The 19772-nt window shown below is 40.0% G+C and overlaps 1 protein-coding gene across 4 annotated transcripts in view; it reads left to right on the top strand.

Moving 5' to 3' along the window:
• LOC128004261 (spectrin beta chain, non-erythrocytic 1) overlaps window positions 1–19772 on the top strand; it is a 74841-nt gene that overhangs the window by 53719 nt on the left and 1350 nt on the right. For 2 of the 4 annotated variants that reach the window (XM_052592586.1, XM_052592588.1), the window contains 39 exons: window positions 475–626; window positions 931–1104; window positions 2880–2971; window positions 3076–3156; window positions 3992–4107; window positions 4292–4404; window positions 4529–4716; window positions 5642–5759; window positions 5863–6021; window positions 6104–6406; window positions 6572–6725; window positions 6807–7201; window positions 7289–7393; window positions 7542–7700; window positions 8338–8549; window positions 8651–8788; window positions 8994–9213; window positions 9309–9662; window positions 10223–10405; window positions 10613–10815; window positions 11124–11214; window positions 11476–11622; window positions 11904–12167; window positions 12294–12518; window positions 12757–12846; window positions 12954–13247; window positions 13380–13510; window positions 13600–13804; window positions 13987–14364; window positions 14470–14714; window positions 15003–15141; window positions 15298–15382; window positions 15586–15782; window positions 15901–16016; window positions 16876–16951; window positions 17605–17718; window positions 19156–19337; window positions 19443–19616; window positions 19724–19766. In XM_052592586.1, coding sequence (XP_052448546.1) covers window positions 475–626; window positions 931–1104; window positions 2880–2971; window positions 3076–3156; window positions 3992–4107; window positions 4292–4404; window positions 4529–4716; window positions 5642–5759; window positions 5863–6021; window positions 6104–6406; window positions 6572–6725; window positions 6807–7201; window positions 7289–7393; window positions 7542–7700; window positions 8338–8549; window positions 8651–8788; window positions 8994–9213; window positions 9309–9662; window positions 10223–10405; window positions 10613–10815; window positions 11124–11214; window positions 11476–11622; window positions 11904–12167; window positions 12294–12518; window positions 12757–12846; window positions 12954–13247; window positions 13380–13510; window positions 13600–13804; window positions 13987–14364; window positions 14470–14714; window positions 15003–15141; window positions 15298–15382; window positions 15586–15782; window positions 15901–16016; window positions 16876–16951; window positions 17605–17718; window positions 19156–19337; window positions 19443–19616; window positions 19724–19766 — 6815 coding nt within the window. The remainder of the gene's footprint in view (window positions 1–474; window positions 627–930; window positions 1105–2879; window positions 2972–3075; window positions 3157–3991; window positions 4108–4291; window positions 4405–4528; window positions 4717–5641; window positions 5760–5862; window positions 6022–6103; window positions 6407–6571; window positions 6726–6806; window positions 7202–7288; window positions 7394–7541; window positions 7701–8337; window positions 8550–8650; window positions 8789–8993; window positions 9214–9308; window positions 9663–10222; window positions 10406–10612; window positions 10816–11123; window positions 11215–11475; window positions 11623–11903; window positions 12168–12293; window positions 12519–12756; window positions 12847–12953; window positions 13248–13379; window positions 13511–13599; window positions 13805–13986; window positions 14365–14469; window positions 14715–15002; window positions 15142–15297; window positions 15383–15585; window positions 15783–15900; window positions 16017–16875; window positions 16952–17604; window positions 17719–19155; window positions 19338–19442; window positions 19617–19723; window positions 19767–19772) is intronic. The other 2 variants (XM_052592589.1, XM_052592590.1) reach the window with 1 other exon arrangement.

Below are 19772 nucleotides of genomic sequence, written 5' to 3'. Positions count from 1 at the left end.
TTAAGCAATCCTGTTCTTTTCCTGTACATCCTAGTATCCTCTTTCTTTATCATTTATTGATCAATTTAATGAGCAGATATACATGCTTTATAACATCATACAATGCTTTTTGTTGTGGAGTCCCACCCATCCCGTCATGTAACTGGCTGGCTGTGAGCGGGGTCTGCTCTGATTAATGTGGGCAGCCATCAGTCAAGCTGTCAATGCACTGCAGTAATTGAGTTGCTTTAATAGAGTTTAGAGTTACAGTCAATCCTCAGTCACTGCACGTCATTCATGAATGTTCATTTTATTCACTGTTGTAAAATACAGGTCCTGATGTGGCATGTAGCAGGAACATTTATGGAGTCTGGTCTTTACAGACCTGATGTTTTTTTTTTTTTTATGTGTATTTTTGATATAATTTTTTATATGCATTCACAGGTTTGGCTTCAGCGTGACCCTTAAAGCAAATGTTTTACTTTTTTCTTCCAGATGAGAGAGAAGCAGTGCAGAAGAAGACCTTCAATAAATGGGTGAACTCTCACCTGGGTCGCGTGACCTGCAGGATTGGTGACCTCTACACTGACCTCCGTGATGGACGTATGCTTATCCGACTGCTGGAGGTCCTCTCTGGGGAGCAACTGGTCAGCAATACTGCCATCCATTAATCTATGCATCCACTTATGTATCTATCCATCCATCCATCCATTCATCCATTAGTCTATTCATGCATGTATCCATCCTTGCATGCATCCATCCATTCATCCAGGCATCCATTCACTCATCCATCCATCATTGCATACATCTAGTCTATCCATGCATCCATCCATCTCTAATAAGCCTGATTTTTTTTGTCTTATTCCTCTGGCCGTCAATCAAACGCTGGGTTGCTGTAATAAAAAATCAGTACCATTTCATTTATTTCTCTTGCCTTGTTCTCTCACACAGCCAAAGCCCACCAAAGGCCGTATGCGCATCCACTGTTTGGAGAACGTTGACAAGGCTCTGCAGTTCCTGAAGGAACAAAAGGTTCATCTGGAGAATATGGGTTCTCATGACATTGTTGATGGAAACCACCGCCTCACACTTGGACTCATTTGGACCATAATTCTCCGTTTCCAGGTAAGAGGACATGGATTTGATTAGAGGTGTGGGAGATAGAGACAGACAGGTGGAGACTTCAGGCCAGAGAGATGGCATCTTTCACTTGTCACTGAAGAAACAGCATCACCTGTTTTGAATTAAATCAGTGTTCATGCCACAGGTTGTAGTTGTGTAGTGCAGCCCACAATATTTAATATAATCCTGATTTGGGAGTTTGACTCATAGACAGACATGTTGCTCCCAAAAAAAGGTTGTAGGCAGAGTGTGTGATTTTCTGTCATAATTGTGATCTTTTTTCTTCTTTTAACCCAGGTCTGTTATTTATTTATGTTTATTTTTTTGTCCTTGGCTATATCAGTCTGTCATCCATTCACAATGAAGTATAATTAGCATATTTTTGACTGCCACTTTGTTGCCCTTTTGATTGCCCTTTACATTTTTGCAATCAGCTCAAAATTCCTTCTATTGAAGCATGCTAATTATCAAAGCAAAGTGTTCCGGACTGCACACTGTGCTTCATCACTGATTCTGATTAGGTTGTGTAGATTATTATATTGCTGCAATGACATAATTACAAAAGATATGAGACTGAACTTTTTCCTTTTCATACTTTGCTGAATGAATCTCAGCAGATTATTAATGATTGTAGGGATATAGTCTGAACTGGATTAAGATGACTTTATTAACAGACTTAATGAAGCTTGGCAGTGTTATGTTCTCCGTTAGTGTACGTGTTTGTCGATATTTCAGTCTGTTTTAAGATATCTCTCAGCAAGAGTTCTGTTTGGGCTGTAATACAGAGCTATAGAATCTAGAGCATGATGGAACCAAAGCTTTTTAGGCATATGGAGTAAAGAATCTCCCTTTTATCTACTGCTGTTTTATTTCATGTAGTAAATATTTATTTTATATACTGTATAGTAAATTTGATAAATATAATATGCAAATTCGTATTGGAACAACCTTCAAATATTGGGGTCAGTAAGACTTTTTAAAATTTAATTAATACTTTTATTTAGCAAGGATGCATTACATTGAGCAAAAGTGAATATTGTTATAAAAAATATATTTCAAATAAATGCTGTTCTTTTGAATAATACGCCACAGTTTAAACAAAAATATTAAACACCACAACTGTTCTTAACACTGATCATAAGAGATGTTTTTGAGCACCAAATCATCATTTTAGAATAATTTCTGAAGGATCATCAAACACCGAAGACTGGAGCAGTGCTAAAAATTTTACTTTGCCATCAAAGGAATAAATCACATTCAAAATATATTAAATTAGAATACAAATATTTTAAATATTTTTGATTTGATTTTTGATTAATTAAATACAGCCTTGGTGAGCATAAAATATTTATTTTAAAAATATTTGAAAACTCTTGCCAACCCCAAAATTTTAAATGGTAGTGTATAAAAGAATAGTAAAAGATGTAACTGGCCTCAAACTTTTCATTGGATTATATGATTTGTTTGTGTTAAAACACATGTACAAACCATGTCTGAGTGCTGAATCATGTATAGTACACGCAGTGTTTGGTTATATATATATATATATATATATATATATATATATATATATATATATATATATAGGAGTGACAACTGCATTCTACAAATAATTCATTTTACTCCCAAAAATTCAGTTAGTGGTTTCAGTTAAATTCTCTGTAGTGTATACAAAACTGAACTCAACAGTGTATAAAACATAAAGACACCATCTATGCAAATGGAAATGATATGCAGTTTATACAGTAACATATTTTGCATGTCACTTGTTTGAACAGATCCAAGACATTAGCGTTGAGACAGAGGACAACAAAGAGAAGAAATCAGCCAAAGATGCTCTGCTGCTGTGGTGTCAGATGAAGACTGCAGGGTAAGAGTGGAAGAGAAAGAAATGAAGTGAATGAGTGAATCTGTGATGCTTTATTAAATGCACTAGTTCTGGTGCTGTACTTATGAATGCTACTCTCCTTTCAGGTACCCAAATGTCAATGTCCACAACTTTACTACCAGCTGGAGAGATGGTCTAGCGTTCAATGCCATAGTGCACAAACACAGGTATCAATCTGAGCTTACAAACACGCACACACCGTCATGCTAGTACACCAGTGCAAGGCTTTACTTCTCAAACACATGACAAGCTTTGGTATGGCTACGATTTCCACATAGTAGCATGTGCTTCCACACTTGATGCCTCTTCATTCTTCAGCATGTTCCCACACATACACAGAGGCCTGCAGGGGTTTCAACCACCAGCAGCATTCTGGAATTTAAACTTTGCAGAAGTGCATAAAAATGCAGAAGTTGAAAGATTCACGTTAAATTTGGAATTTCTGAGACGTTTAAATTGTGTAACAGCCTAATCGCTCCAAGTCTGTACTTTCGGACAACTTGCTGTCATTACAGTGAAAGTTTTATTATTACCAAGACATTAAATGTAAAATAGAAGCATATAGAAGGTCCCAACTGTGTTTACTGTGTATTGTACAGTATTGTATGATTTATTTGTTTGTATTTTTCCTCTTTCTTCTTCCTAAGAAATAATTTCATTATAAACTAATTGGTCCCAGTAGGTTTTTCTGTTCTTCTCATCCTCAACTGTCCCACTAGCTCCTCATTTTTGCTCTTTCCTCTCAACTGTCGCCCAACAGCTTTATTCTTTTTTTGCAGTTTTTTTTTCATGCAGAGGAACAGGAAAAAGAAAAGTTAAATTAAGTTGACCTAAATAAAGAGTGAAAATCCCTCACTCTCTCTTTGCAGTGTTGAAGTGCTTCCCTCTTTTTTGGAAAAGTGTATTGCAGGGTTTTTACAAACTTAAATGTGCTCTTGGAGTTTTACCACCTCAAAATAACTCTTTTGTTGATTTTGTTCTTGCTCTGTTTCTCATTCTTAGGTCAGACTTGATTGACTTTGATAACCTCAAGCGCTCTAATGCCCACTATAACCTGCAGAATGCTTTTAATGTGGCAGAGAAGGAGCTGGGTCTTACCAAGCTACTGGATCCAGAGGGTGAGATACATATATGGGCTAAATAGCTAATGCATGCATAATTTTTGGCAAGAAAATAAAGACAGAGCTACCCTCAAACACTCATATTTTGAAAAGCCAGATTTGCCAAATGAAAAGAAATAAACATTGAACACATATTTATTATTAACTAGCTGATATATTTGTCTTATCTCTTGCTCTTTAGATGTGAATGTTGATCAGCCTGATGAGAAGTCCATCATCACGTATGTGGCGACATACTACCACTACTTCAGCAAGATGAAGGCGCTCGCCGTGGAGGGCAAGAGAATCGGCAAGGTACATGGAGAGCAAGAGAGAATTACAGTCTACCCTTGTTTACATAGCCATTTACTGGAGTGTTTCTTTTATCTGTAAGTGTGGTCACCGTTTTAGGTGAATATGTGTGTGTTTGTTTCTGTAGGTGCTGGACTATGCCATCGAAGCAGATCAGCTCATAGAGAAATACGAGACTCTGGCCTCAGAGCTGCTGCAGTGGATTGAGCAAACCATTGTTACCCTTAATGATCGTCAGCTCGCTAACTCACTCAGTGCGGTTCAGAACCAGCTACAGGCCTTTAATACTTACCGCACCGTTGAGAAACCGCCTAAGTGAGTGATGTCCACGAGGACAAAAAATACTGTAAAAGAATGACGTGAAAGTAACATTAGGTCAAGTTTGAACCCATTTACTTTTTAATGCACGTTCCTGGTCTTACTGATCAGTTGGTGCATGTTATTCCATAGCAGAAAAATCTGTCTGACCTTCTTTAAAAATGTATTAACTTGTCTTAACCCTCTAAAAGCAGGCGTTGCTGATTTGCAACAGTTAAAAACTAACTACCTTATTACTCCAGATACATATTTTATGTATCTGGAGTACTAAAAACTTAATTTGAGTCTGAGAGGGTTAAGTCTGAAATTACTTTTCTTTTCTGCTGGCATCAGCTGTGCATGCATTGCAAAAATAGTTTTCTTACTTGGTATATTTGTCTTGTTGTCTAGTACAAATATTGAAATATTCTAAAATCAAGAAACCTTTTCTTGAGAAGCAAAATTACATAAGCTATTACTCCAAATAGTAAAGCGATTACTCAAAATTAAGTGAGTTTACGCTTTTAAAAAAACAAAAATCTTCTAGTGGGGTAAGAAAAAAAAATTAAATCTTTGAATTTTTTGTTCACTGGTTCAATAGTTTTTTTTTTTTAAGTCATTTAGCTTCTTAAGTAAATGTGTCTTGATTTAAGAAGGAAAGACATTTGTATTTATAAAAATACTGAGTAATAAAATAATTGTTTGCAGTGTTGGATAAAGTTTAATAATAGCTTGTGTAGGCATTATTTTAGCAAACTCACATTGGCCCAGTTGTAATATGTAACTCCCACTTTTCACCATCCATTAAATTCCTGATGGATAAAATCAGGTTTACAGTCACATTACAGGAGTAAAATGGGCTGCAAACAAGATTTTTATGTTGTCTTGACACATTTAATATCCAGAAGTCAGGCACATTGCTTTAATTCTGTATGTTTGACAGATTCACTGAAAAGGGAAATTTGGAGGTTTTGCTCTTCACCATTCAGAGTAAAATGAGAGCAAACAATCAGAAAGTCTACATCCCAAGAGAGGGAAAACTCATCTCTGACATCAACAAGGTATATACACATCAGATGCTCCTCTACATGTGAAGTTACACAAACATAACTTGAGTTTTGAGTGATGCTCATGCCAGGCTGTGTTTGCTGTTCGTCTGAAAAGGCATGGGAGAGGCTGGAGAAAGCGGAACACGAGAGGGAGTTGGCACTGAGAAATGAACTGATTCGTCAGGAGAAGCTGGAGATGTTGGCTGCACGTTTTGACCGCAAAGCAGCCATGAGAGAAACCTGGCTCAGCGAAAACCAGCGGCTGGTCTCACAGGTGATGTAGATTAACATTGAAAAAACTATTTGTGGTTTAATGTGAGATGAGAAGTAACATAAAACTTTGTTGCCACCTTTAGGACAATTTTGGTGTTGACCTGGGTGCTGTGGAAGCAGCCACTCGCAAACACGAGGCCATCGAGACCGACATCCAGGCATACGGTGAGCGCGTAGCAGCCGTAGAAGCTGTTGCTCGAGAACTGGAGGCAGAGAGATATCATGAAGTGCGCCGCATACTGGCACGAAGGGATAACGTTCTTAGACTTTGGGAGTATCTGAAAGAACTACTTGCTGCACGACGAGAGAGGCTGAATGCACACAGAGACCTGCAGCGCCTTCTACAGGAGATGAGCTACATCATGGACTGGACGGAAGACATGAAGGTATCCACTGATTCAGATCAGCATTTTATTTTCCACTGCTACAGAATAGTGTTGTTTTTGTTTGTTTTTTTGTTTTTTTTGCAGCTCCCAGCTTGTTGTAATGTTTTACAGATTTGTCCATGGAGATGGAAATGCAAATTATGCGTGTTTTATTTGTGTATTTAGAGTCGTCTGCAATCTCAGGACAGTGGGAAACACCTTCATGATGTGGAGGACTTGCTGCAAAAACACACACTTGTGGAAGCTGATATATCTGCACAGGCCGAGCGAGTCAAAGCTGTGCAGGCCGCTGCAAAGAGATTTACTTCAGATGAACAGAGTGAGTACATACTGTACATACACAAACATGTGGTTGTTGTAGGCTCAAAATTAAAACACAATGGGTTCTCCTCTCTTTTAGGTTATAAGCCATGTGACCCCACTCTGGTTGAAGAGAAGGTGGATCTTCTAGACCGAGCATACGGAGAACTGAGCCAGCTGGCAGCGGATCGACGAGCTCGACTGGATGACTCGCGAAGACTGTGGCAGTTCCTGTGGGAGCTGGGAGAGGAGGCCGCCTGGATCAGAGAGCAGGAGCAGATCCTGTCTGGAGGAGACTACGGAAAGGACTTGAGCTCTGCTCTTCACCTCCTGTCTAAACATGAGGCCTTCAGAGATGAGATGGCAGCCCGGTATAGCCCTCTGGGGAACAGCATTGCAAGCGGAGAGGCCATGGTGAAGGAAGGCCACTATGGAGCCCCTGAGGTGACAGAGCGAATCAAGGATGTGAAAGCACAGTGGTCGCACCTGGAGGAGGTAAAGCACCACAAAATGGCTCAGACTTCAAAGTGTTGTGTGTGTCTTTCACAATCTTATACCACATTTCACATTCTTTTTCTACAGGCTTCAAAGTTGCATGAGCAGAGGCTAAAAGAGTCTGTAGCTTTTCACCAGTTCCAGACAGACGGCAACGACATGGAGGCCTGGATACTGGAAACACTAAGACAGGTCAAACCAACACACATATTATGTTTAACTGACTGCTTAGCCATTACTGACTTTACTGTTTGTCCAGAAGAATTTATCATGGTGTATTTATGTTGCTGAGTTCACATGCCAGATTGAATCTTTGTTATTTTGTACGCACTGTTTGTAGGTGTCTAGTCAAGAAGTTGGCCACGATGAGTTTTCTACACAGACTCTGGCCAGAAAGCAGAGAGAGGTGGAGGAGGAGATTCAAAGCCACCGACCACTCATCGACTCACTACATGAACAGGCCTCAACACTGCCTGAAGCATACGCACAGTCTCCACAGGTGAGAAGTTGTGGAGAAGTGGGGGAAGTGCTTGTAATACCAAGCTTTAGGCATTAAGGCAAGGAATAAATAAAGAGACCGTTTTTTTTTTTTTGTTAGTTTTTTTTTAAATGATGAAGTCAAGTAGCTTTTGAAAGAGATGAGTTTCAGCTATCGCTTGAAAATTGTCGGGGATTCAGCATTCCGGATAGGGCTGGAAAGATCATTCCACCAGCCAGGAATTCTGAACGAGAATGTTCTGGAAAGTAATTTTGAGCATCTCTGTGATGGTACCACGAGGCGTCGCTCACTAGGGGATCTCAGACTTCTGGAGGGGATATAGATTCATAGTAGTGAATGAACGTATGTGGGTGCTGAGCCTGTGGTTGTTCTTTACGCAAGCATCAATGTCTTGAACTTGATGCGAGCTGCAACCAGCAGCCAGAGGAAATAAAGAGAGGTGTAACATGGGTTCGTTGAAGACCAGTCATGCCGCTGCATTTTTTTTTACAACGTATTTAAAAATTTTATCATATTTCACAGTTTTACTGTCTTTGATTAAATAAAAGCAAACTTTTTAAAAACTTCTTTCTTTCCCCAAACTTTTGAATGGTAGTGTATGTTACCCCTAATATGTATCTCTCTCGTTCTTCATCAGGTTCAGGGCCGTCTCCCAGCAATAGAGCAGCAATATGAAGAGTTAGAGGGGTTGTCGTCATCATGGCGACAGGCCTTAGATGGAGCGCTTGCGTTGTATCGCATGTTTAGTGAAGCTAGTGCCTGCCAGCAGTGGGTTGGAGAAAAAGAACAGTGGCTGCACAACATGGAGATTCCCACCAAACTAGAGGATCTGGAGGTGGTCCAGCAGAGGTGAGAACCCATAAAATGGTGCCTACATGAGTTTTGTTTTGTTAATCTTATTGATATGGCCATATATTGGTGTACTCTGGTTTGTTTTGTTTCGACTGAAGGTTTGAAACTCTGGAGCCAGAGATGAACACACTGGGTGCTCGCATAACTGATGTCAATCAAGTGGCTGAACAGCTGCTTGGATCAGACAACCGCAACAAAGAGCAAATCGACCAGACACAGAACCAACTCAATAAAAGGTATATTCACCAATACAAAGAGAAGCTGGACTACACCCAGAGTCATCACACATGCTCTTACACAGACAAAACCACGACAAAGAAGAGATTAAGAATACAAAGACCCAACTCAACACAAATACACACAAAGAAGGTTGATCAAGTTAAATAATCAGATTCACACAGAAATGGCCTCATGCTTCTCCTTCCTCATCCTCTTCTGCAGGTGGTCTGATTTCCAGAGTCTGTCCGACCAGCGTAAACAAGCTCTGGAATCAGCACTGAATATCCAGAACTACCATCTAGAGTGTAATGAGATCAAGAGCTGGATGAAGGAGAAGACAAAGGTCATTGAGTCCACGCAGAGCCTTGGAAATGACCTGGCTGGAGTCATGGCCCTCCAGCGTAAACTCACTGGTATGGAAAGAGACCTGGAGGCTATACAGGTAATAAGCAACACAGCATTATGTCTAATACAACTGTGAAGACAGTGTAGCTTGTCCTTTTTCTTACTCGTTCTCTTTTGCTTCCTTCTCCTCAGGGTAAGTTGGATGACCTGCGTTGTGAGGCAGAGAAATTGGCGTCTGAGCACCCTGAGCAGGAGGAGGAGATCAAGGGTCGACTGGCTGAAATCCAGGAGGTGTGGGAGGAGCTTCGAGCCACCATGAAACGGCGCGAGGAGTCGTTGGGCGAAGCCTCTAAGCTTCAGGGCTTCCTTAGAGATCTTGATGACTTCCAGGCCTGGTTGTCCCGTACACAGACCACTGTGGCATCCGAGGACACACCTACATCTCTAGCGGAAGCAGAGCGTCTGCTGGCTCAACATGAGGCCATCAAGAATGAAGTAGATAACTACAGGGACGATTATGAGAAGATGAGAGCCACTGGAGTTGAGGTCAGTTAGTGTAAAGTTGAAGTTCAAAAACTTTTATTAAAAACTTTATTAACGCCACTCTTCAAATATTTTATTGTTTTTGAAAAATGCCTTATGCTCATCAAGGCAGCATTTATTTGATAAAAATGCAGTTTGTATTATTAGAAAAATTATTACAGTTTAAAGAAACTTAGTAATTTTAAGTAATTTATTCCTTTTATAGCAAAGCTGATTTTCAGCAGCCATTACTACACTCTTCAGTGTCCCATGATCCTTCAGAAATCATTCTAATTTGATCATTTGCTTAAAAACCGCAGTTCTGCTTAATATTTTTGTGGAAACCCTGATACATTGTTTCATGTTTATTTGATGAATAGAAAGTTCAAAATAACACTTATTTGAAATAGTAATCATATTCTCACTTTTGATCAATCTAATAATCCTAGTTGAATAAAAGTATTTATATCTTGCTGACTTCAAATCTTTGAATGACAATGCATATTTTATTAAAATTTGACAAACAACTGAAAACAGATAATTCCTGTAAATGATCTTTGAATTGAATTGTCTTGGTTTTTTAGGTGACTCAGGGACAGACGGATGCCCAGCACATGTTCCTAGCACAGCGACTGCAAGCGTTGGACACCGGCTGGCATGAGCTGAGGAGAATGTGGGAGAGCCGCCACTGTGTCCTCGCTCAGGCCTTTGATTTCCAAATCTTGCTACGAGATGCAAACCAGGCAGAGGGCTTCCTCAGTAGCCAGGTTTGTGATTATGATACTGCTTGTGTTTTCCTTGGTTCCTATACAACTAAATACTAAATGTTTAATATTATGTTAAAACTCTATATCCTTCTTCCTTTTGGGGAATGTCCCTGTTTCAGCTGAATAAGCTGCACATAATGACTCTTGATTGGTGGATGAAACCTTAATGAGAGCAAATGAACCAGTTTTCTTTCTCCGTGCCTGCAGGAGTATGTTCTGTCACACACAGAGATGCCCTCCAGCCTGCAAGGGGCTGTGGAGGCCATCAAGAAACACGAGGACTTCCTCACCACAATGGAGGCCAGTGAAGAAAAGATCAATGGCGTGGTCGAATCTGGACGAAGACTCATATCTGATGGCAACACCTATGCAGACAAGATTCAGGAGAAGACAGACTCCATTCAGGAAAGGTGAGCAGGAACAGAACAACTGAAAAGGAGACATAGAAGTAGACTTGGATGGTATGACCAAAATCATCTTGTTTTGAGCATTTTTTAATTGAGATATTTTGTTTTACAACAATGATACAATATATTTCTATTTTTTTGCTGAATATATACACACACACATGCGTGCGCACACACACACACACACACTGTAGATAGATTGATCCTATCAGTGATCTATGTGTTGATGTGCAAGTCCTCAGCAAACCCAGTAAATCCATTCCAGATAACATCATGTTTTTCATCCTTTCTTTTCTCTCAATTTCCTTCAGGCACCAGAAGAACAAACAAGCTGCCAATGAGCTGCTGGGTAAACTGAAGGATAACAGAGAGCTGCAGCACTTCCTACAGGACGGACAAGAGGTAATAACAAAATATAGAGCAAACTACAATATATATATATATATATATATATATATATTTATATATATATATATATATATATATTATCCATTATACTGACTGTATCATGGGATAAAGTCCTTCTGACTGACATAATGAAAGATACCCTTTCAAATAAACGACACCAATGAACCACAACACCTCCTACAGGATGAAGCCAGTGATGCCACATTCAGGCTTTTATGTGATAATAAGTCTTATTTTCTATGCCCATCTCTATAGCTGACTTTGTGGATAAATGAGAAAATGTTGACAGCTCAGGACATGTCCTATGATGAGGCTAGAAACCTTCACAGCAAGTGGCAGAAGCACCAGGCCTTCATGGCAGAGCTAGCCTCCAATAAAGACTGGCTGGACAAGATTGACAAGGTATATTCCCATGCACATCTCTTCCAGGCATTTTCGATATCTGATGTACCCCTGAATGCCATTACAGGTTTTGAATTGGTGATTTAATAAAAACTATGGAAATGCTCATCTCTAATATATGTAATTTGCTAGAAATGTCTCTTTATGCTGAAAAATTTGTGGGAATCCTGGAATGTGTGTAAATGTCCAGAATTTGTCAAATAGCTTCATCGGGGCCATACCAAATAAACAAAAAACAAATTTCTACAATGACTTTGGCTCTCTTTTTCTTGTTCTCGTAGGAGGGTCAGGTGTTGGTAAAGGAGAAGCCTGAGCTGGAGCAGACGGTATCAGAGACTATGAGCAGCCTGCAGAAGCAATGGGACGAGCTAGAGAGCACCACTCAAGCCAAGGCTCAGTGTCTGTTTGACGCTAACCGAGCTGAACTTTTCACACAGAGCTGCTCCGCGCTGGACTCATGGCTCCAGAACATCTCCTCTCAACTCCAAAGTGATGACTTCGGAAAAGATCTCACCAGTGTCAACATCCTGCTCAAGAAACATCAGGTAAATCCAAGATCAAGTAGAAAGTTTGCTACTCAAGATACTCACAGACCACTGAGGATGTTAATTCGATCTCTGAGAACAGTTCCCCCATAATGACCCCCATGTGACCCTGTACCTGTGTCTCAGATGCTGGAGAATCAGATGGAGGTGCGTGAGAAAGAGGTCCAGTCTCTGCAGTCACAGGCTCTGGCCTTGGCCCAAGAGGATTCTGGGATAATGGAGGTGGATGGGCAGCAGAGAAGGGTGACAGACAGCTTCTCTAAACTGCAGGACCCTTTAAGACAGAGAAGGCAGTGTCTTCTTGCTTCAAAGGAGGCTCATCAGTTCAACAGAGACCTTGAGGATGAAATTGTGAGTCACAGGCAAAAACTGAAGTTATAAAAGAGCACATTTTACTTCGAAAATACTTTCTCCGTTTTTTTTCTTTTTCTTTCTGAAAAGTCTTTCTAAATGTGTTTCTTAACGTTTCTTTTGGATTGCTTGCAAATTGTTTCGAAATTAAATTCTACATCCATTTCATACAATATGCGCAATATTCATCTGCAAAAATTATTTAAAGTTTTGAAAGTAATTATGTTTTTGTCTAAAGTTATGGGTGAAGGAAAGGATGCCTCTCACCACATCCACAGACCACGGTAAAGATCTGCCCAGTGTCCAGCTGCTCATCAAAAAAAATCAGGTAATCAGTCGCTCAGTGTTTTTGAAGCTATAAAAAAAGAGTTTACTTTTGATCCTCTCGATAACCTTTTCCATTTTCTTTTTCACTGCCTGATTGATCTCCCCCAGACTCTGCAAAAGGAGATTCAGGGCCATCAGCCCCGTATCGATGACATCCAGGCTCACGGTAGGACCATGTCCCCTGGGAAGGAGTCAGAGATGGACAGTGAGAGAAGAGCTGCTCTGGATGAGCGTCTGGCGGAGCTGAGGGAATTGTGGGCCCTTTTGATTTCTGAGACGGAAAAGAGGAACATGAGACTAGAAGAGGCTAACCGAGCGCAGCAGTTTTACACAGATGCTGCAGAGGCTGAGGCCTGGATGGGAGAACAAGAGCTTCATATGATGTCAGAGGAAAAGGCGAAGGTCAGTAAGACTGTACTATGTAGAAGATTGTAACAGCTTTTTTAAGAGCTAGTCTATGATAGTTCTGATGAGTTTAATTAAGTACTTTGCTAAAGTGTTTGCTGTTTTCAATGTGTTTACCTACACCTGTAGGATGAGCAGAGTGCTTTGGTGATGGTGAAGAAACACCAAATTCTGGAGCAGGCTCTAGAGGACTACGCTCAAACCATCCATCAGCTGGCCAATAGCAGCAGACTTATGGTGAATAGTGAACACCCAGAGAGGTGAGGGGCATAGTAGGATCTCTGGACTCCCAAATAAAGCATTTGTCATGAATTGTTGATATAATCCCTTTTCTTTCTCCCTTTTGTAGTGAAAGAATTACTCTGAGGCAGGCCCAGGTGGATAAACTGTACGCAGGGTTGAAGGATCTGGCGGAAGAGAGGAGGGCCAAACTGCAGGAGAGACTGAGACTGACCCAGCTGAAGAGAGAGGTGGATGATTTAGAGCAGTGGATCGCCGAAAGAGAGGTTGTCGCTGGGTCTCACGAACTCGGACAAGACTACGAACATGTGACAGTATGAAATCCACTTTTCCTTCTCATTTCCTGAATCTTCACGACTGGAATTACAAAAACGTCATTCGATTGATCATATTTGATCACGATTGATCTTCTTACGTGTGAACTGTTTCTTTAAACATTCTTTAAAGATTATACCCTGCAATGTAAAATTCTGGATGTTCTCTCTCAACCCTTCAGATGTTGCGTGACAAGTTTCGGGAGTTTGCGCGGGACACCAGCACGATTGGTCAGGAGCGTGTGGATGGAGTGAACGCCCAGGCAGATGATCTTATTGAGTCAGGTCATCCGGAAAACGCCAGTGTGGCTGAGTGGAAGGATGGGCTCAATGAGGCCTGGGCCGACCTGCTGGAGCTCATCGACACACGCACACAGATGCTTGCCGCCTCATATGAGTTGCACCGCTTCCACCAAGACGCCCAGGAAGCTCTGGGGCTCATAAAGGAGAAAAAGGAGACGCTAGCAGGGGCCGAACTTGGACGGGACTTGAACACTGTCCAGCACTTTCTTAGGCAGCATACGGCGTATGAGCATGATGTGCAGGCACTCAGTGGGCAGGTGAGAGCCTTCATTTAATCTTCTCACGTATATGTTGTACATTTTTCTGATGGCTTGATTTTAATTGTGGCTAAAGATGAAACATTCTTTGACTCTTCGCTGCAGGTCACACAGGTTCAGGACGATGCTGCACGTCTGCAGAAAGCGTACGCTGGAGAGAAAGCTGATGACATCCTTCGCCACGAGCGTGCAGTCACTGAAGCCTGGGAGGGGCTTCAATCTGCCACTCAAGCCAGACGGCTGCTCCTACTGGACACAGTGGAGAAGTTCAGATTCTTAAACATGGTCAGAGACCTCATGCTGTGGATGGAAGGAATCAACTTGCAGATCCAGTCACACGACAGCCCAAGGTATGTTCAAGCATACATTGTGAAGTCAAACTCCAACATACACTTGTTCAAAGGTTTGGGGTCAGTAAGATTTCTAAATGCTCACCAAGACTGCATTTGATCAGCAACACAGTAAAAACAGTAATATTGTGCTATATTGCTTCAGTATATTACTAATGTATATACAGTGACACAGTGAGAAGTCATACATTTAAGTACACATATCAATAACTGTACGTTGGTTTAAGAAGGAATTACAAGAGTAAGTAAACAACTGTTGTGAGTCATATATGCCCTGTTTTGTTGTAGGGATGTCTCCTCAGCTGGTCTGGTCATCGCCAACCATCAGGATATTAAGTCTGAGATAGAGACTAGAGCAGACAGCTTTAGTGCATGCAGTGAAATGGGACGCACCCTCACCAACAACGACCACTATGCTTCAGATGAGGTCTGTCTGCACCATTTACACACCAAAGAACATGCACATGTCTGCTCCAGGCAAGATAGAACATACACACACATTTTAATCACTGCATGTTAGTCAAGGAAACCCACATGCACCCACTCACACACTGTGAGGTAATTGAATGTCTGTGATTTCTAGATTCAAGAGAAATTGGATCAGCTTCAGGCCAAACGCACTGAAATTAATCAGAAGTGGCAAGAGAAAATGGACCACTTACAGATCGGTGAGTATGTAGGAGGAAGCGTGTTTCTGTGGCTGGTGACATGCTAATGAGATTTACATCAAAGGTGCCAGTTTTTATATAACTGTTATATATTATACACTTATATGAAATAGTTTGACTATATTACACATCCACACTTTTATGTGATTCCTCATACTTTGTATTCCTCTGTTTCTGTGTGTGTGTGTGTGTGTGTGTGTTAGTTCTGGAGGTGTTACAGTTCGGCAGGGATGCGTCTATGGCTGAGTCGTGGCTGGCTGGACAGGAGCCACTGGTCAGGGCAGCAGAATTGGGCTCTAACGTAGACGAGGTTGAGAGTCTTATCAAACGCCACGAAGCCTTTGAAAAACTGGCAGCAGGCTGGGAAGATCGTTTCACACAGCTAGAGAAACTCACCACGGTTTGTTAAATGCACACCTTCAACAACAAAAGTGCAGGATTTGTAAAATGACGCTAGCATCATTTATAGCATCTGCCATTTTTTTTAATAATCAAATAATGCTCTCTCATGTTATCAGCTGGAGGAACAGGAAATTCAAAGAAAAAGGGAAGAGGAAGAGAGGGCCCGACGACCTCCCACACCTCCCCCTGTGGAGGAGGTAGTACAGTCTGAGATCAACGATTCTGCTGCAAGGTAATAACACACTCTACTCTTCTACTCAACAACCCTTTTTCAATGTGAAAGACACTAAACAAGCACGAAGCTTGACAATACTAGGACAATCATTTTATTCAGCAATCAGCAAGGATGCAATAAAGTGGCAGTAAAGACACTTAGAGTGTCACAAAATATTTCAATATCAAATAAATTCCCTTCTTTTAAACATTCTATTTATCAAAGAATCATACAAAAAAAGTCTCAATTTTCCACAAAAATAGTAAGCAGCACTTTCTCGTTTGTTTGAAGGATCATATTATACTGACGACTGGATTAATGATGCTGAGCCAAACAGCTTATCTATTTCAAACCTAAAACAATTACATTAAATTGTAATAATATTTCAAAATATTAATTTTGGTAACACTTTAGTTTAGGGACCAATTCTCACTATTAACTAGTTGCTTATTATCATACCTATTATTACCATATTGGCTGTTTATTAGTACTTATAAAGCACCTACACGACCATATTCTACTACCTTACTAACAGTTAAAGCTAACAGTTAGCTGCAATTAGGATTTTATTGAGGCAAAATTCATAGTTAATGTTTTGTAATAGTGAAAATTGGATCTTAAAATAAAGTGTGACCTTAATGTTTAAGCTGTATTTTACTAAAACCTTTCAAATTACCAACCCCCAAATTTCAAATGGTAGGGAATTGTATTTTTATGATTTTTTTTAATATTATTTTATTTGGAAAAACATGAAATCACAGTTGATTAAGGCTTAACAGCCAAATTTTTATTGCCAGGTGTGGCAAAAAGATAATTTCGGCTGTAACTTTGTTTTTTAATGATGCGTTTACACAATGTACATTGTCTTGTCTTTAAGGACGAGTCTGGACCAGACTACACTGAACCAGTCAGTATCTGTCAATGGTGCCTACAGTGACCAGGACACATCACAGGTCAGATACGCTCCACACTGTGCTTGTGTTAAATTCTCTATTCAACAGATCCAAATATGCATTCACTTCCATACATTTTTACATTATAGGTTAGTAATTATACAGACACCATTTTAAAAGGGAACATCGGATGCCAATTTTCCACAAGTCTGCAACATACTTTGGTTAAAATTCCTCAATCAAATCAAAATGGCTTGATTATTGAGACTGTTTACTTATTTTGGGGATTAAAAAAAAAGTAGTGAATGAATGATTGTAGGGTTGTTGTGTCCCACACTGCTTATACACATTCATATGCAAACGACATGTAAAAGTGAATTTTGCATCCGATGTCACCTTTAAAATTCATGCCAAGACACATGTCACAGTCCTGGTCTCTGCTGTTCAGTCTTGTTGTGTGTTCAGTCAGTGTCTTTTTCCTTGTTCCTCTCAATTATTTATGTTCATATTAATGTTCTTCTGTAAACTCTTGAGTCTTTTTGAGTGTGGGAGAATGCCACAACAGAACGAGTGTCTAACAAAACAATCAGCGCGTTTTCATACTGTGTGTGGATGTCCTTTTAATTGTCAGAACAATATTTCAACACACACAAGTGCCAGTTCTAACACACTCGCATGTTAACACACATTCTTGTGACGTCTCTTATCTGCAGTCGTTATTGGTCTCTGTATCTGAACTCCAGAAACCTGAACCTAAACAAGAGAGTAAACTTCAGTCTTACCCAGTTTCTAAACCTGTGCCTAAACCCCACAAGGCACAGGAGCGTGTGAGTACTAACCCTGCAGCACCAGCCTGTAGCCGTAGTGTAGCATCGCTGCTTGTGCTTAACACCCCAGCAGCCGTGCAGCATGTCGGCAGCTACACCACACCTGCTAGAGGGCACAGTCACAGCTCTGCTGCTTCCTGTTGCTTTCAGTGGATCAGTCTTGTGCTTTTCTTTTTATGTATTTGGTTAGTGTAATGTTGAACGTGTAATGTTTCTTTCTTTCTTAGGCCTGAGTTTGAACATCAGTGTTTGCGATGCACTTTATTACATTCAAATGTTTTCTTTATGATGTTAAAAGGCATCTTTGTTGTTCTGTGTAATGTTGTTGTTTTGCTGTTTGTTGTCAGGGACCCTTAACTTACATGATGTATGTATAGTGTTTGGGTGCATCACAACAACTGAACTAATTCCCTACTAATCAAACTCTCATATTAAACACTGTTTCTTTATTTCCTTCAGTTCCGTCGGATTTTGCTTTATTCCAAGGCAACAATTTTTTCCTAACATTTGTATTTACTTATTTGGCTTAGGATATTAAATTAGTATTTTAGGCAGATGCGTCTTTGTGACAGTGTTATTTCATTATTACCTAAACATATCCCAGGCTTGTCCATACTGCCCCCCATGTGACCCCCTCCCATTCCGGTCTTGTTTGTGTGTGTGTGTGTGTGTGTGTGTGTGTGTGTGTGTGTCTGTAGTCTCTGTTTTAACTCAATGTCTTTGAGTGTGCCTTTGCTTTCCTTTCTGTGCATGTACATATTGTGCTTACTGCTCATTGGTATTATAAAATATCAGCCAGGAATATTTGTTTGTGATCAATCAAAAAATATATCTCAAAAATTAGTCACAGAAAAAAGAATTAGGCATACGTTAATTTATGAGAAAACTTAGATAGGACATTTTTTTTCTAAAGAAATTAATGAGTTTGTTCTTTTATTGATTAAATTGACCAAGAGTGACAGTTAAGACTTTCACATTGTTAAAAGATTTGTATTTCAAATAAATGCTTTCTTTTTCTATTAATCCTGAAAAAGAAATATCACATCATACACAAAAAGAAAAGTTTCAGATTAGAATGATAGCTGACAATTCATCTTTAAAATGAGATTTGAAACTATATATTTAAATAGAATTTGTAAAAAATTGTTCTAATATTTCATAATGTCATTGTTTTGATTTAAATAAATGCAGTCTTGGTACGCATGAGAGACAAAAACAAATCTTACCAACCCAAAACATTTAAACATTTAGTATTTATGTACTAGAGTGTATTTTGTTTAATGTACAGTTTGAAGAGTTCAGAATAAATAAAATAAAATGCTTTAATGAATACCAATATTATATACCAGAACAATAGTGACCTAATCAGTATTTGAGTTAATAGAAACAATGCATTATTGTGACGTCTAATAACTGCAGCATGTTTCGGTCAAGCAGGGATCAGAATCTGAATCTGTTAATGGTCCGGGCCGTGACAGCGGTCTGGACTCAGCATCACGCCAGGACCCTTCAGCAACACTGCCAGGGCGAGGAGGAGCAGAGCCCACCACAGACGCCATGGAGGGCATCCTCTGCAGAAAACAGGAAATGGAATCGCACAACAAAAAAGCAGCCACCAGGTGACACAGGAAGCGGCTAAATTATAAAAGGAACGATTGAGAGAACCTAATCAGGATAATTGTGTAATTGGTGTGTTTTTTGTCTCTCGTGGTGTGCTTTTGCAGATCGTGGCAGAATGTATATTGTGTTTTACGTAAAGGCAGTCTGGGATTCTATAAGGACAACAAGAGTGCCGCGAATGGAGTCCCATACCACGGAGAAGTTCCCATCAGCCTCAGCGATGCTGTCTGTGAGGTCGCCCATGACTACAAGAAGAGAAAACATGTATTTAAACTTAGGTGAGAGAAAGAAATTTGTACATTTGAATCAGTGATTATGAAACCGCAAATACACAAGAAAATACTGACGTTCTTAGAATGTGACACAATGTTATATTTTTTTAAAGGCTTGGCGATGGAAAAGAGTTCTTGTTTCAAGGAAAGGATGAGGTAAGT

The sequence above is a fragment of the Carassius gibelio genome, chromosome A5 (assembly GCF_023724105.1).
Source record: "Carassius gibelio isolate Cgi1373 ecotype wild population from Czech Republic chromosome A5, carGib1.2-hapl.c, whole genome shotgun sequence".
NCBI lineage: Eukaryota > Metazoa > Chordata > Actinopteri > Cypriniformes > Cyprinidae > Carassius > Carassius gibelio.
This window is presented reverse-complemented; position numbering and strand designations above follow the sequence as displayed.